Here is an 11,885-nt window from a genome sequence, read left to right as displayed (position 1 = left end):
TCTAATTGACCGACCCTTAGTCCATCTAATTGACCGCCCTTAGTCCATCTAATTGACCGCCCTTCGTCCATCTAATTGACCGCCCGTTATTGATCGTTGTTGAGGGTAGCTTGATCGTTATTACAATGATAATTGGCATTCTATTCAGGGAAATTGTTTCGTCGGTTATCTTTCGAGCTTGGATGGGCTCTGATGTCTGAGAGGGTGAAATCGGACATTCGAGAAGTGGATTTATCCGATGCAGTCGAACACATCCAGAAAGGGGAGCATCTTCTGAAATATACTCAGAGAAAACTTGTTCACGTAAGCATTTCTTGTACCTTTGATTCGATCGGTATCGACCTTCTTGTACGCTTGTTATACGATTCGATCGGTATCGACGATTTGGTTCTGTGATTTGGTTTTGTGTGTTTTAGCCACATCCACGGTTTTTCCATGTTGATACGGAGTTAGGAGTTATTCGATGGAAAAGTCCCCGAAAGTGCAGTAGTATAAGTCAGTTATCGTTGCTGGATGTGTACAGAATTATTCCGGGTAAGGATAGTGACTTTTGGAAGCATCGTGGTGGTGGTTTATATGGGATCGACATTGTTGGATTGCCGCGAAATTTACAGATCGAATGTCCAAATTTGGAGTCATGGCGTTGCTGGTTTGCTGGTCTCGTATATGCTCATCAATACGCTCTAGCTTCAATGCATCATATACAGATTACAACTGGCTATGTTAGACATCATTGGGAATTATTGGACTTGGATCAGGATAATCGTATTAGCCGACAAGAATTTATGAACTTATTATCACGAATAGGATTGCAACCATCGACGGATGAGATATTCAGTTTGTTCAATCAATATGCGATTCGACATCCTGATTATATTTACTACCAAGAATTCATGATACTTTTCCAAGTCTTAGTTTCACTGGAACCAGTCAATGAACTATTCAACAGATACTCTAACACTATCGCCTCACAAAATGCTCCACCAAGGCATCGGCCCTCCGATAACAGGACCGGGGAATCAAAGACCGGGGAATCAAAGACCCGGGAATCAAAGACCGGGGAATCAAAGACCGGGGATCCAAAGACCCGGGATCCAAAGACCGGGGAATCAAGGACAACGCTTTCTGGTGAAGCCGTGGAGAGTATGGAAAAAAGTTACTGGCGGAAACGGTCCACGGCGAGTGGATTGTCCGTCGCTCGGCAAACGCCCGCGCATCAAACCAGCCTTTGCCCACAACACTCTTCGACTGACCGAAGACGCCACCATTTTTCCTTGGAGAATGTTAAGCCCAGCAGTGGTCATTCTGACCGGCATTTACACTTCGGCTCGGACGACTTCCATGTCCCGCCCACATGGACTGGTCCAGTGCGATACATGTCCATAAGCAATTACTATAAGTTCTTGGTGGAAGTACAGAATGCGGGTCAGCGGGAAATTGAATACAGTCTACGTGCTGTCAGGGACATGGCTATGCCATTTTATCACCCAAAGTATGGGTTAACCGAAGTGGGATTCCACTGTTTGCTTGTCTCCAACTTCAATGACGTCCACGCACCCTCAAGGTTTGTGGACCAAGTTGAACTACCACCTGCTGTTTCACGACCGTGCAGCGAGCCTCTTACACTCGGAAACGTTCCCGATGGAGCTAGCCTGCTGCCTAGTAGCTTCTTGCCATCCACCAGCGTCTTGTCTACCGGGGGTACCATAATGTCCAATACTAAGTCCAACTCCATTATCAGTCTGCTCTCCAAGCAACGAAGCAGACCTTTGATCGAAAATAGTTTGTTGGCCGGCACTCCCCCTACCGAAGGTGTTGGTCAGCATGACAGACTCGCTTCCAGCTCGCGGAACAATTCCCTTCAAGAAAATACCCAAATCACCTTGTGCCGGCGCTCCGGATCTGCTCTCTACGGTCCATCCTGCTCCGTTCCTTCAGGCTCCGGTCATACGGGATCTGGTCCTATGCACACGCGAGACGTTCTACGTGGGATCAACAGTTACATGTTCCCACCTGGAGCGTCTCGATCAAGCTTTACTTCACGACCGGACATGACACATCCATTTACAGACTACTGGATCGCGACGTCACATAACACATACTTGACAAAGGACCAATTGTACGGGCCTTCAGCGGTGAACCAGTACATTGCGGTGCTACTATCAGGCTGTAGATGTGTTGAGTTAGACTGTTGGGATGGATCGGATGGGCAGCCGACGATTTATCACGGTCACACATTAACGAGCAAAATTAGCTTCCATGATGTTGTTCGCGCCTGCCTGGATTATGGTTTCCAGACCTCGCCTTACCCCATCATCCTCTCTCTCGAAATGCATTGTTCACCGCGGCAGAAACTCAAGATCGGACACATCCTTCGTTCCGTGCTAGGAGATGCTCTCGTAGACGCGGCCGATATCCGTCGTTCTCAGTTTAGCCCTGAAGACCTCAAGTACAAGTTCCTCGTTAAGGCTAAGGTCGCTCGGCAAACTGACGATCCCTCCAGCCTCGACGAAGCCGATGAAGGTACTGAAGACAGCGTCGACCCCAACGCACAATTGGATCTCCTCCAATTCCCGCCTGGGTTCGTCACACCCCTACCGCCTTCTGCCATGCTCGCCTGGGATGCCCCCGACTACCAAGGCAGCGCGGTGAGGGGCCCAAACGGCGGCCACAAAGGCGGCTGGTCGCAGGAACTCTCCCGTTGCTGCCGAAGCAGTAGACGACGCGAGTCCACCAACTTTCACGACGATGAAGGCTTTACCACTCGCTCAGACTCGCTAGCCACTAGACTCATTTGTCCCTGGCGCAGGGCCGCTGGTCCGCGACGCTCGTCCTCCGATCACTGGTCCGCCAGTGGCATCGAAACAGACATACGGGATAGCATCAACGGAAGCATCTGGGCTGGCGGCAACAAAGATGGCGGTAACAAAGATGGCGGTAACAAAGATGGCGGTAACAGAACTGGCGGTAACAAAGATGGTGGTAACAGAACTGGCGGTAACGAAGATGGTGGTAACAGAACTGGCGGTAACAGAGCTGGAAGGGCCGGTGCTACGAAGGTGGGTGTTGGTCCCGACTACGGAGGGGAGTTGGTGATTGGTGTCCCTTTTGGCGGACGGCCAGAGCAACGCGTGTCCAAGTCTGGTGGACTTATAAATCTGGCTCCCTACTATCAGTGTGTGGGGCTTCCTGGACGCAAGCTGACCACCTTTAGCGACCCCGAGCGGACCCGGTACCACGTGGCTTCATTGAATGAGCGTGTTATGGTACGTTTCATTAAGCAGATAGAAGCGTCGGATAACCTGACGTCACCTGCTGTGAGTGCGTCCGCGCCCATGGTAACGACGGATAACTGTAGCCGAGTGGCTGCAGCTAAGACGAGTACCGTAACGAAAGCGAATGCCTTAGCAAACTCCAGTGGTCTGCCAAAGTCGACTGCCAACCTGGATCTGGAGTCGACTGCCAACGTGGGACTGGTACCTAACTCATCTACCGGGATGTTGCCTTTATCAGCTACGTTGTTTACGCCAGGTTCTTTAGGATCGGTTGCAACCTCGAGTGCTGCCAGTCCCACCCTGACAGCGGGAGTGAGCTCGATGTCGACAGGTCGTGGTGTGGCTCGGGACTTGGTGGATTTTCATCGGCAGTATCTGTCTCGCATATTCCCGGCCGGTACTCGGCTATGGTCGAGCAACTATTATCCTATCCCGGCTTGGAATTGGGGATGCCAAATGGTGGCTCTAAACTACCAGGTAAAGGGAATCAGTATGTTCCTGAACCACGGTCGCTTCCGTGACAATGGCTATGTTTTGAAACCCCGAATTCTTCGAGATCCAACTATCCCCTTCGACTCACGTCATGTCACGAAAGAGATTTTACAACAAGCCGAAGAACAACCACTACTCATCTCCATTGAAGTCATGGCCGGCCGACAGCTGCCATTAGCCAAACCAGGAACACTCATTAACCAGTATACCCAACGCCTTGACAGTCTGAAGCAACAACACGGCGTCATAGCTGCCGCCCTACACCCTGACCGTGGCCACGACCGCAACCACCTTCACAGACAGGAAAGTGGTCATGAGTCCGACGGCAGAGGCCGACCTCCCGGGGGAGGTTCTGGAGGCAGTTCTGGGAGTGGTGGATCGAACCAGTATGGACACATTAACATCAGTGTGCACGGGATCAAAGAAGACCAGTGCTACTACAAGACCACCACCCAAAAGCTGCACTACTTCAACACCATGTGGTCCAATGAGAAGTTCACGTTTCGCGTACTCGTCCCCTCACTGGCCATGGTCTGCTTCATACTCAAGTCCAACGGAGACATTGCCGCAGGACACTCAGTACCCGTGCTCAAACTCCGGCCCGGCTACCGCTGGGTCAGCCTGCTCGACACTAACTTACAGGAACTGCGACGGACCGGTCTCATGGTCAAGGTCACACTGGAAAAAGACCTTTTGTAGAAGCTTTTGTTTTTCCCTAGTCTAGTCTAGATTCGCTGAGCGAGTGGTTGTGTGCTCTGCGGGCTGGCCGGGGGTGGGGGTACCCATTTTTTAAAACGGATGCCATCAGTCTCATCTCCATGCCGGGAGATCACGAAAAAGATCATAACCAGATCGTTACCGGGAGCAAAAGAAATACTTGCAAGCAGCACAGATGAAGAGGTGGAAGCCTGTTACCCCATTGTTGACATTCTGGTATCCCGCCCGCTTTTTCACACACTTTGTCTTCGCCTTTGCACACGGTGATAGCTCACACTGGACACGATGTTAGCTCACGAGTTGATGTAGAATCACACGTTGGATCCGGGCCACGAAGGATGTTCGAAGGAGAAGTTGAAGTATTTGAGTCAGTTGCGGGTGGATGATGGGGAGATGGCGGTGGAGAAGAATACGGAGAAAATCCTGCTGGACGCATTGTTGGGGGGTGCGTTTACGGGGAATGTGGAAATAGTGGATCAGGCGGTGCGTTGTGGGGCAGATTTGACGGCGTGTGAATCGTCAGGTCGGAATATTTTGCATTACTGTGCGACGGGAGGACATCACAGCTTGTTGGCGAAGGTGTTAAAGAAGTTGCGAAAGGTGTGTAAGGAGGACACTGAGAAGTTCCAGCAATGTCTGAACAAGGTGGATTCGAACGGTTGGTCACCCCTGTCAGTGGCGGTATGTCGCAACCAAGTAGAGTGCGTCAACTTGTTCCTGGGTGTCGAGGGCATTGACGTCTTCCATCAACTCGTACACTCCTGTCCACCATCGAGGGGCTACGAGAAGACCAAGTCCAGTCTGCTCCATCTCGCTGCGATTCGTGGCAGTCTGCCCATTATGAGATTAATCGCACAGGAAATACCTATAGACACAGTCGATTCACAGAATAGAAATCCGCTCCACTACTTGGCCGCCATTGCCAACCCCACTGTAGGCATCGCAGTCGTGAATAACCTACTCAGCAAACCCATACACGAGTTCTCTGGCCAGGGCGCCGCCAAATGCGAAGACCAAAACATCGATCCCAGATCTGCTAAAAAAGATGAAGACGAACTGGACACGGACGGAGAGAATAAGACGCCGACCGTCAATAGCAAACTTACTGACGTAGTCCAACAAGTCAGCCAGGACAACCTACCTCAGTCAGCCAAGTACTTCAGTTTGACTAAACTGGACTCAGCCTACCACGAAGCGAAGGACTCTGCCAAAAGCGCTCCTTTCTTCGCCGATTCCGATAGACACGATTCACAGGAGAATGGAACGACACCGCTACCTTTGCAGTCCTCTCCCGCCGAAAAACTGGGTGCCGAAAGGCTTGGTGCCGAAAGGCCGGTCTCGGGCCCCGATGGTAAGGGCGCTACGTATGCGGATTTGCTGCTGCAAAAAGACAACTGTGGCCGGTCAGCGGTGTTCTGTGCTGCGGCTTACGGAAACACGGATATTTTGGTTTCAATGCTGCGTTTCCTGCACATGACCGTCGGTCCTTCATTCTCATTGACGCGGGAGTTAGTCGTCAGTCGCGACACGTGGAGCATGTCTGCCATCCAGGTAGCGTACCTACGGCGTCAGTACGACGTGATTGACCGCATCGGCAGTGTTTGGTCCCTGTACCGCAGTGACGCAGAAGACGCGGAACATATGCACGAAGCCCTATGCCGGGTTTTCGACATCAAAACACACAACGCCGCACCAACGCTGATTGTTAAACAGATCTTGAACGACCCAGAGACTTGGCACAACTGGCTCAAGGCGGATCTGACGTACAAGGAACACATCTGCTACGACCTAATAAAGCAAGTACTCAAGCCGGCTCCTCAACGGAACGCCAGCAACCGACTCCCACCCAAAACCGATTCTGGTAGCGATGAAAAGCTGATTCTCCGCAGCATCAGGGCTTGTGGCCCCGACCTGTGCTACAAGGCCCTCATGGCCTACATTAGACCCGGAAATCAGGCACTTGGCAACAGCCATTATGCGGAAAGGGACTTCATGAGCTGCGTCAAGACCACCATCAACGAAGACCTCCCCGCCATCGAGGCTACGCGGATGTGGAAGTACATCACGGCAGAGTCAATTATTTCCAAGAACAACCGCAAGAAATCTACTGAACAATTCACTGAACCCTACTCCTCTAAAAATATGCGCGGCGGGTACGTGACTAGTCGCGGCCCTCCCTCAAGCCATGGGCCTGCGTCCAGCTACGCTGGGTTCGGCTCGGGCTATGGGGGCGGATTTGTGACGAACCGCGGTGTGCCCATGACTAGTCGGCCCGTGTCTGTAAGGGCGCCGAGCCAGACTCGGAGCCACCCGGCTGCGACATCCAGAGCGCCAGCTTCCCTGCGCGAGAGCCCGCGCCCAACCGATGGCGGCGGGCGGCGAACCGACTCCGAAAACGGCTCTTCCTCCAAAGCTCGCAATTTCGCCGTGGACTGGGACGATGCTCATTTGCCCTCTTTCGCCGCTCCCACGCAAAGCTGGAGAAACATCAAGCCGCCGGAAGTACCCAAGTCTGAATCGAGCCGGTTAAGATAATTGGGGTGATTGAGACGATTGAGGTAACGCGCAGACACGCGCGCACACGCGCGTGCACACGCGAACGCGTTTTATGCAAAATGTTTTTACTGAAATTTTTACTGTTAGGTGGCTAAACGTTCGTGCAGAAAATCTCTCACGCTGGAGCTCCTCATGTCCGGATTCAGACCTGGGATATTTGCACGAATGAGCGATCTGGCTCGGGAAATGACCTCATTCTTTCTTTTGTCGGGTCCATAAGTGAGATGGAGGAGTGAGTAGAGGACGAGGGAAATGAACCAGGGCACAATGGTGACGACGAAGATGGCGTTGGCCAGGCTGTCTGCGTTCCTTTGTCTGTGAGCTTCGTCCAGCTTTTCGACGGCTTCGCCAGTGGGATGATAGCCGTACCTGTGCTCGGCGAGCCAGCCGACGAGGGGAGCTCCGAAGAAGGCGCTGCATACGCCTTCGATGGCGATGGCGATAGCGAACGCGGTGGCTCTGTGTTCGGGTAGCACGACTTCGGTCATGATTGGCCGGTTAACAGCGGCACCGGCGAAGGAGGAGAGGCCGAGGAGGAAGGACATAGCGGCGAAGGCAGCAAAGGAGCCTTGGCTCCGAGGCGTGAGTTTGAGCAAGATGAAGACAATGGGTAAGCGCAGAATCATGGAGACTTGCGCCATGAGGGGGCGTCCATGGTTTGGCGAGCGGGTCCGGCTGATGTGATCGCCGATCAAGCCGCCAACAGGGCCCCCTATCATGCCGCCCACGAGCAGCATGCCGCTGGCTATGCCGGCGGCGAAGTCCGTGAGACCACAGTACTGGTAGAACATGGTGACGAAAGCGAGCCCGGACCAGGGAATGGATCCGATGAAGCCTTCGAGGACCACGAGCACGATGGACGCGCGTGTCATGGAGTACTTGACCACGTCGAGGACAAAGTTCAGTCCGTGGCTGCCAGCCGTGGGGTATACGGCGTCGACGCGGCCGCCCACGGGTCGGGTGCCCGGTCCGGAGCCCACTGCTGGCCCGCTTATCCCAATGGCTCGGGTGGCCCCGACGGGTGCGGTGCCCCCGACGGGGAGGGTATGGTCGGCGTAGTTAGTGCCATAACGTTGGTGGTAGCGGGCGATCATTTGTTGTTCTTCGAGCGTGAGAGCGCTGACTCTTTGGCGCGTGCCAAGGGGCATGAAGTTGGTGATGCAGAGGCCAAGGAGTACGGAAAAGAGGCCTACGAGGCCGATCATTACTCGCCAGCCGTGGACTCCGTTGCCAGCCAGCAAAGGGAGTGCGGTGAACATGGTGACGCGGCCGAGGGCGGTGGTGAGTACGCCGCCGAAGACGCGGCCGAGGTTTGCCGAAAGTTGGATGAGGCCGAAGGTGAGCCCGCGTTTCCCGCCTGGACTGAAGTCTGCCAGTACGGATTGCGAGACGGGTCCAATGCAACCGAGGAAAATGCCGTTAAGTGTGCGCAGCAATCGGATATCTTGGTATGTGGATGAGGAGGCCAGCATGGTCGTGGTCACACCCCACATCAAACAGCCGAATCCTAGAACATAGCGGCGTGAAAGACGGTCGCTGCAGAAGCCCCAAAGAGGACACGATAGCGACATTGCCAACGACTGGACCATGCTGATCTTTCCCAGCATTTTCGGCGTGAAATGGAGGTCACATTCCAACGCACGGAAACTTGACGGCAACATCTGGTCGTCGCACCCCTCCAGACCGGCACTCGCGTTCACCAACAACAAAGCTGTCGACCGACGACTGTGAATCTTCTCCTCCTCCAGACCCCCTGAACCCATGCCGTAATCCCCAAACGCCAATGGTGACGGCTGCAGCGGCGAGCGTGCACTACGAACTTCACTCATCACTCCGTGAGGGTGCCACTTGCCTGGGTGCCAGATTTTCAGGTGCCGAAATCGCGACCGCGGCCAGTACAGTTGGCCCCCTACACAGCGCTCAGGCAGCCCAAGTTACTGTACTGGCTGGCCAACACAGGGCTCGTGCACAATCAGCACAGCGCTCTAACCTGTGCCGGGAATGCGGGGACAATTTTTTGGGAGTAAAACTGCAGTGAGTAAAAGTAGGCATGGTGCTCCTCCTCAAGGCCGTTTTCAACGTCCCCGCGCGCGTCATCTACGAGCCGTTCACGTCCTCGACCAGCATGCTGCGTCAGGGACTGGGCCGGCCGGCCGTGGTCGACTTTAGAGTGGGCGGGCCCTTCCGGTGGTTCGATAACCAGGTCAAGGGGCACTTCGAGGAAATTGAGGCGAATAGGAAGCTGAAGATGAGCTTGCACCTGGCCGAGTGGCCGGAGACCGAAAAGTCTGTGTCACTCACTCTCGAATTCAACGACTGGAACGGACGAACAGATACGTGCGAACTGAGCGTACACATAGACGACGAGCGAAGTACCCCCCCCCTTCCCCTCCCCACGGTGTCTTTCCCCGGGGTCTTCCCCCGGGGTCTTCGTAGTTTCCCTTCCCCCGGAAAGCGCCTCGGTCTAGTTGTTTCTGCAGATATGGTTGATTTGAAGCGGTTCTGGGAACAGCAGTTCTTTGACATCTGGGAGAAGGTTTTCGGGTATGGTCGTGAAAGGTTCGACTAGCTCAGCAGGGAGAGAAAAGGGAACTTTTTCAGCCTCACAAGGCTTTGTGCTGCAGTCACCCCCGCACGCCGTGAGTTCCCTACACCAACTCATGGCTTCCACACCAACCAATGTTTAGTCGACAAAGCTGAAGAGGTCTCTAGCCACAAGCACCTACCTGCTGTTTGCGTCAGAGTGCGACGACGACGACGACGACGACGACGACGACGACGACGACGATGACGAAAGCTAAAGGCCTGGTTAGTGGTCTTTTCTGGGCGAAAAGGCTGAGTGAAAACTAAAGGCCGTTCGTTAGTAAGGGCGGAAGTGCTCTTTTAGCATGTTCCAAATGACTTCGGGCTCGGTCATGTGAGTGACTGAGAAGTTTTTGAACCGTTTGGTGAAGAGGCCGAAGGCTTCGACCAAGATGGGATCTATAGAGACGTTTTGTAGGAAGATGGCAACATCCTGTTGACCGAGAGTGTAGGTCGTTTTTTCCTCGTGCGTTTGTGTCGAGCCTTTCATCAGTTCACGACCACGTGCTAGAATATCTCCTAGGTGTTCCCGTAAGGTTTGCATGGCCCCCCACTCGTAACGTTGCTGAATGAGACCCACCGACACGTGTACCCTTTGAAACACTGCCCGGACTGTTCCGAGCGGAAGTGTCTGAAGACAGCCCACGCTTTGTACGTGGCAAGCCACTTCTCCCTCGCCATAACTAACACCCCTCCTCCATTTCTGAGCAACCCCGGAACTGTCGCGGTACTCATTCGCGACAGACGACGGATCGAATCGTCACCGACAAACAGCCCTGGCCAATTGCTAGCGGGCGAAGACCGAGGACGCTGAGCGTCAGTCATCACAGCGCACCCTCGAATCTCGTCTCTTTCTTCCGCCTCGTCCTCTTCCGCCTCGTCCTCTTCCGCCTCGTCCTCTTCCGCCTCGTCCTCTGCCACATCTGGGAAAAAGGATACAGACCGACCGTCAGAGCGATCCACAGAACGATTGTCAGACCGGCCGCCAGATCCAAGTCTACAGGCCAGCCGGTTGTCGTCCTCCTCCTCGTCCACAAAGAGGTCATTGACTCTCGATCCGCTGGTCCATCGTTCCGCTCCCTCGGTGTCGATACCTTTCGTCGCTTCCTGACGGCAACCCGTTTTGCGGGCCGTAATCTTTTTGAGCCGAAGGGTGGGCGTCGCCGGACAGCTCTTGGACCCAGTCGCCGAGGTGTGTTTCAGCGTCGTGACGTGGTGACTCTTCCACGCCACACGCGTGTTCTCAAGCAACCTTAAATCGAGCCCGAACCGCCCCGCCTGGCGCCAGGCCGAGACGGACGGATACGGCACGAAGACGTCAAAATCTCCGACTCGCACGGAGACGATCCCGTTCATACTAAGGTATCGGTCCACAGGCTTTGTCGGCCCCCAGCCACGGCTGGGGACCTGCGGTCCCAGTAGCCGCAGGGCCGAGATTCGATTCCGACGGCTGCACAGCGGTGAAGTCGTCGACGACCACGTGGGTGTAACTGCCGAGGAAGGTGACGGTGACTAGGAGCTGCATACTGCGGTTCAGCCAGCGGCGACCGAACAACTTCGTCGGCGCGGTCACCGTACGAAGCGTCAGCACCTCTCGGATTTGATTGAACGGTTCCACATGGACAGTTTCGCACAGCACCTCGCCTGTATCGTAGCGGATCCCGAGCTCGACGTCCGGCGGAGGTACTGCGTAGATTTCGGTGCAGCTCGCTATCCCGCCCGACCGCTGAACGGTCAACGGCTGGGCACCGGTCGGATTAGAACCAAGACCCTGTAGACCGGAACTGAGCCCGGCGGTGAGGCTCCGCCACACGCCCGAGGCCTCGGAGTTGTTGGTGCCCTCGGAATCGACGGAAGCGAGAGATCGCGAGCGGAAGAGTCGGGAGACGAACGAGGGCGAGGGGGCGGCCGCGTCGCCGGCTGCGCTACCGCTGCGGGCGGGGTTGTCCAGGGCAGGTGCGTTGAGGCGCAAGAGGCTGGCGGCAGTGCCGGAGATGTGGCCCCAGTCTTGTTTAGGGCGTGTGAGTTTGGCACGTTTGGCTTCGTTGCAAATGCAGAGTGGCAGACTGCTATGGTTCACCAGCATGAAGCCGGACAGCCGTGGCACGGCCACTCGCGACTTGACGTCCAGTTCCGTCACTCGCCACCCGTGCGCGAAAACGCGTTCGAATCCCAGCAGGCGCCGCCGCACCTGCACGGATACCAGGTCCCTGTCGCCGCCCGAAAACGCCTGACTCAGACGACTCAACGGACTCGGCGCCC

General features: G+C 54.9%; 6 protein-coding genes across 6 annotated transcripts; 4 read left to right on the top strand and 2 right to left on the bottom strand.

The window, feature by feature from the left end:
• Window positions 1–192: 192 nt before the first annotated feature.
• GNI_111880 (putative phospholipase C-like protein) lies at window positions 193–897 on the top strand (the record flags this gene model as incomplete). The annotated part of the gene is made up of 3 exons (XM_011133235.1): window positions 193–303; window positions 417–765; window positions 839–897. 3 exons carry the CDS (start codon window positions 193–195, stop codon window positions 895–897), a joined length of 519 nt encoding a protein of 172 aa, XP_011131537.1.
• Window positions 898–2,051: 1,154 nt separating this feature from the next.
• GNI_111870 (phospholipase C-like protein) lies at window positions 2,052–4,466 on the top strand (the record flags this gene model as incomplete). The annotated part of the gene is made up of 2 exons (XM_011133234.1): window positions 2,052–2,119; window positions 2,174–4,466. The coding sequence occupies 2 exons, from the start codon at window positions 2,052–2,054 to the stop codon at window positions 4,464–4,466; spliced, it is 2,361 nt and encodes a 786-aa protein (XP_011131536.1).
• A 99-nt stretch (window positions 4,467–4,565) lies between these two features.
• GNI_111860 (ankyrin repeat protein) lies at window positions 4,566–7,019 on the top strand (the record flags this gene model as incomplete). The annotated part of the gene is made up of 2 exons (XM_011133233.1): window positions 4,566–4,700; window positions 4,794–7,019. 2 exons carry the CDS (start codon window positions 4,566–4,568, stop codon window positions 7,017–7,019), a joined length of 2,361 nt encoding a protein of 786 aa, XP_011131535.1.
• Window positions 7,020–7,123: 104 nt separating this feature from the next.
• Window positions 7,124–8,803, bottom strand: GNI_111850 (putative transmembrane protein; the record flags this gene model as incomplete). Its single annotated transcript, XM_011133232.1, has 1 exon — window positions 7,124–8,803. One exon carries the CDS (start codon window positions 8,801–8,803, stop codon window positions 7,124–7,126), a length of 1,680 nt encoding a protein of 559 aa, XP_011131534.1.
• A 485-nt stretch (window positions 8,804–9,288) lies between these two features.
• Window positions 9,289–9,609, top strand: GNI_111840 (hypothetical protein; the record flags this gene model as incomplete). The annotated part of the gene is made up of 2 exons (XM_011133231.1): window positions 9,289–9,412; window positions 9,521–9,609. 2 exons carry the CDS (start codon window positions 9,289–9,291, stop codon window positions 9,607–9,609), a joined length of 213 nt encoding a protein of 70 aa, XP_011131533.1.
• A 1,371-nt stretch (window positions 9,610–10,980) lies between these two features.
• GNI_111830 (hypothetical protein) lies at window positions 10,981–11,709 on the bottom strand (the record flags this gene model as incomplete). The annotated part of the gene is made up of 1 exon (XM_011133230.1): window positions 10,981–11,709. One exon carries the CDS (start codon window positions 11,707–11,709, stop codon window positions 10,981–10,983), a length of 729 nt encoding a protein of 242 aa, XP_011131532.1.
• Between the last annotated feature and the right edge of the window lie 176 nt (window positions 11,710–11,885).

This window comes from Gregarina niphandrodes (assembly GCF_000223845.1).
Source record: "Gregarina niphandrodes unplaced genomic scaffold scaffold00025, whole genome shotgun sequence".
NCBI classification, from domain to species: domain Eukaryota; phylum Apicomplexa; class Conoidasida; order Eugregarinorida; family Gregarinidae; genus Gregarina; species Gregarina niphandrodes.
The sequence above is the reverse complement of the archived record's forward strand: the minus strand, read 5'-3'. Positions and strand labels throughout refer to the sequence as shown.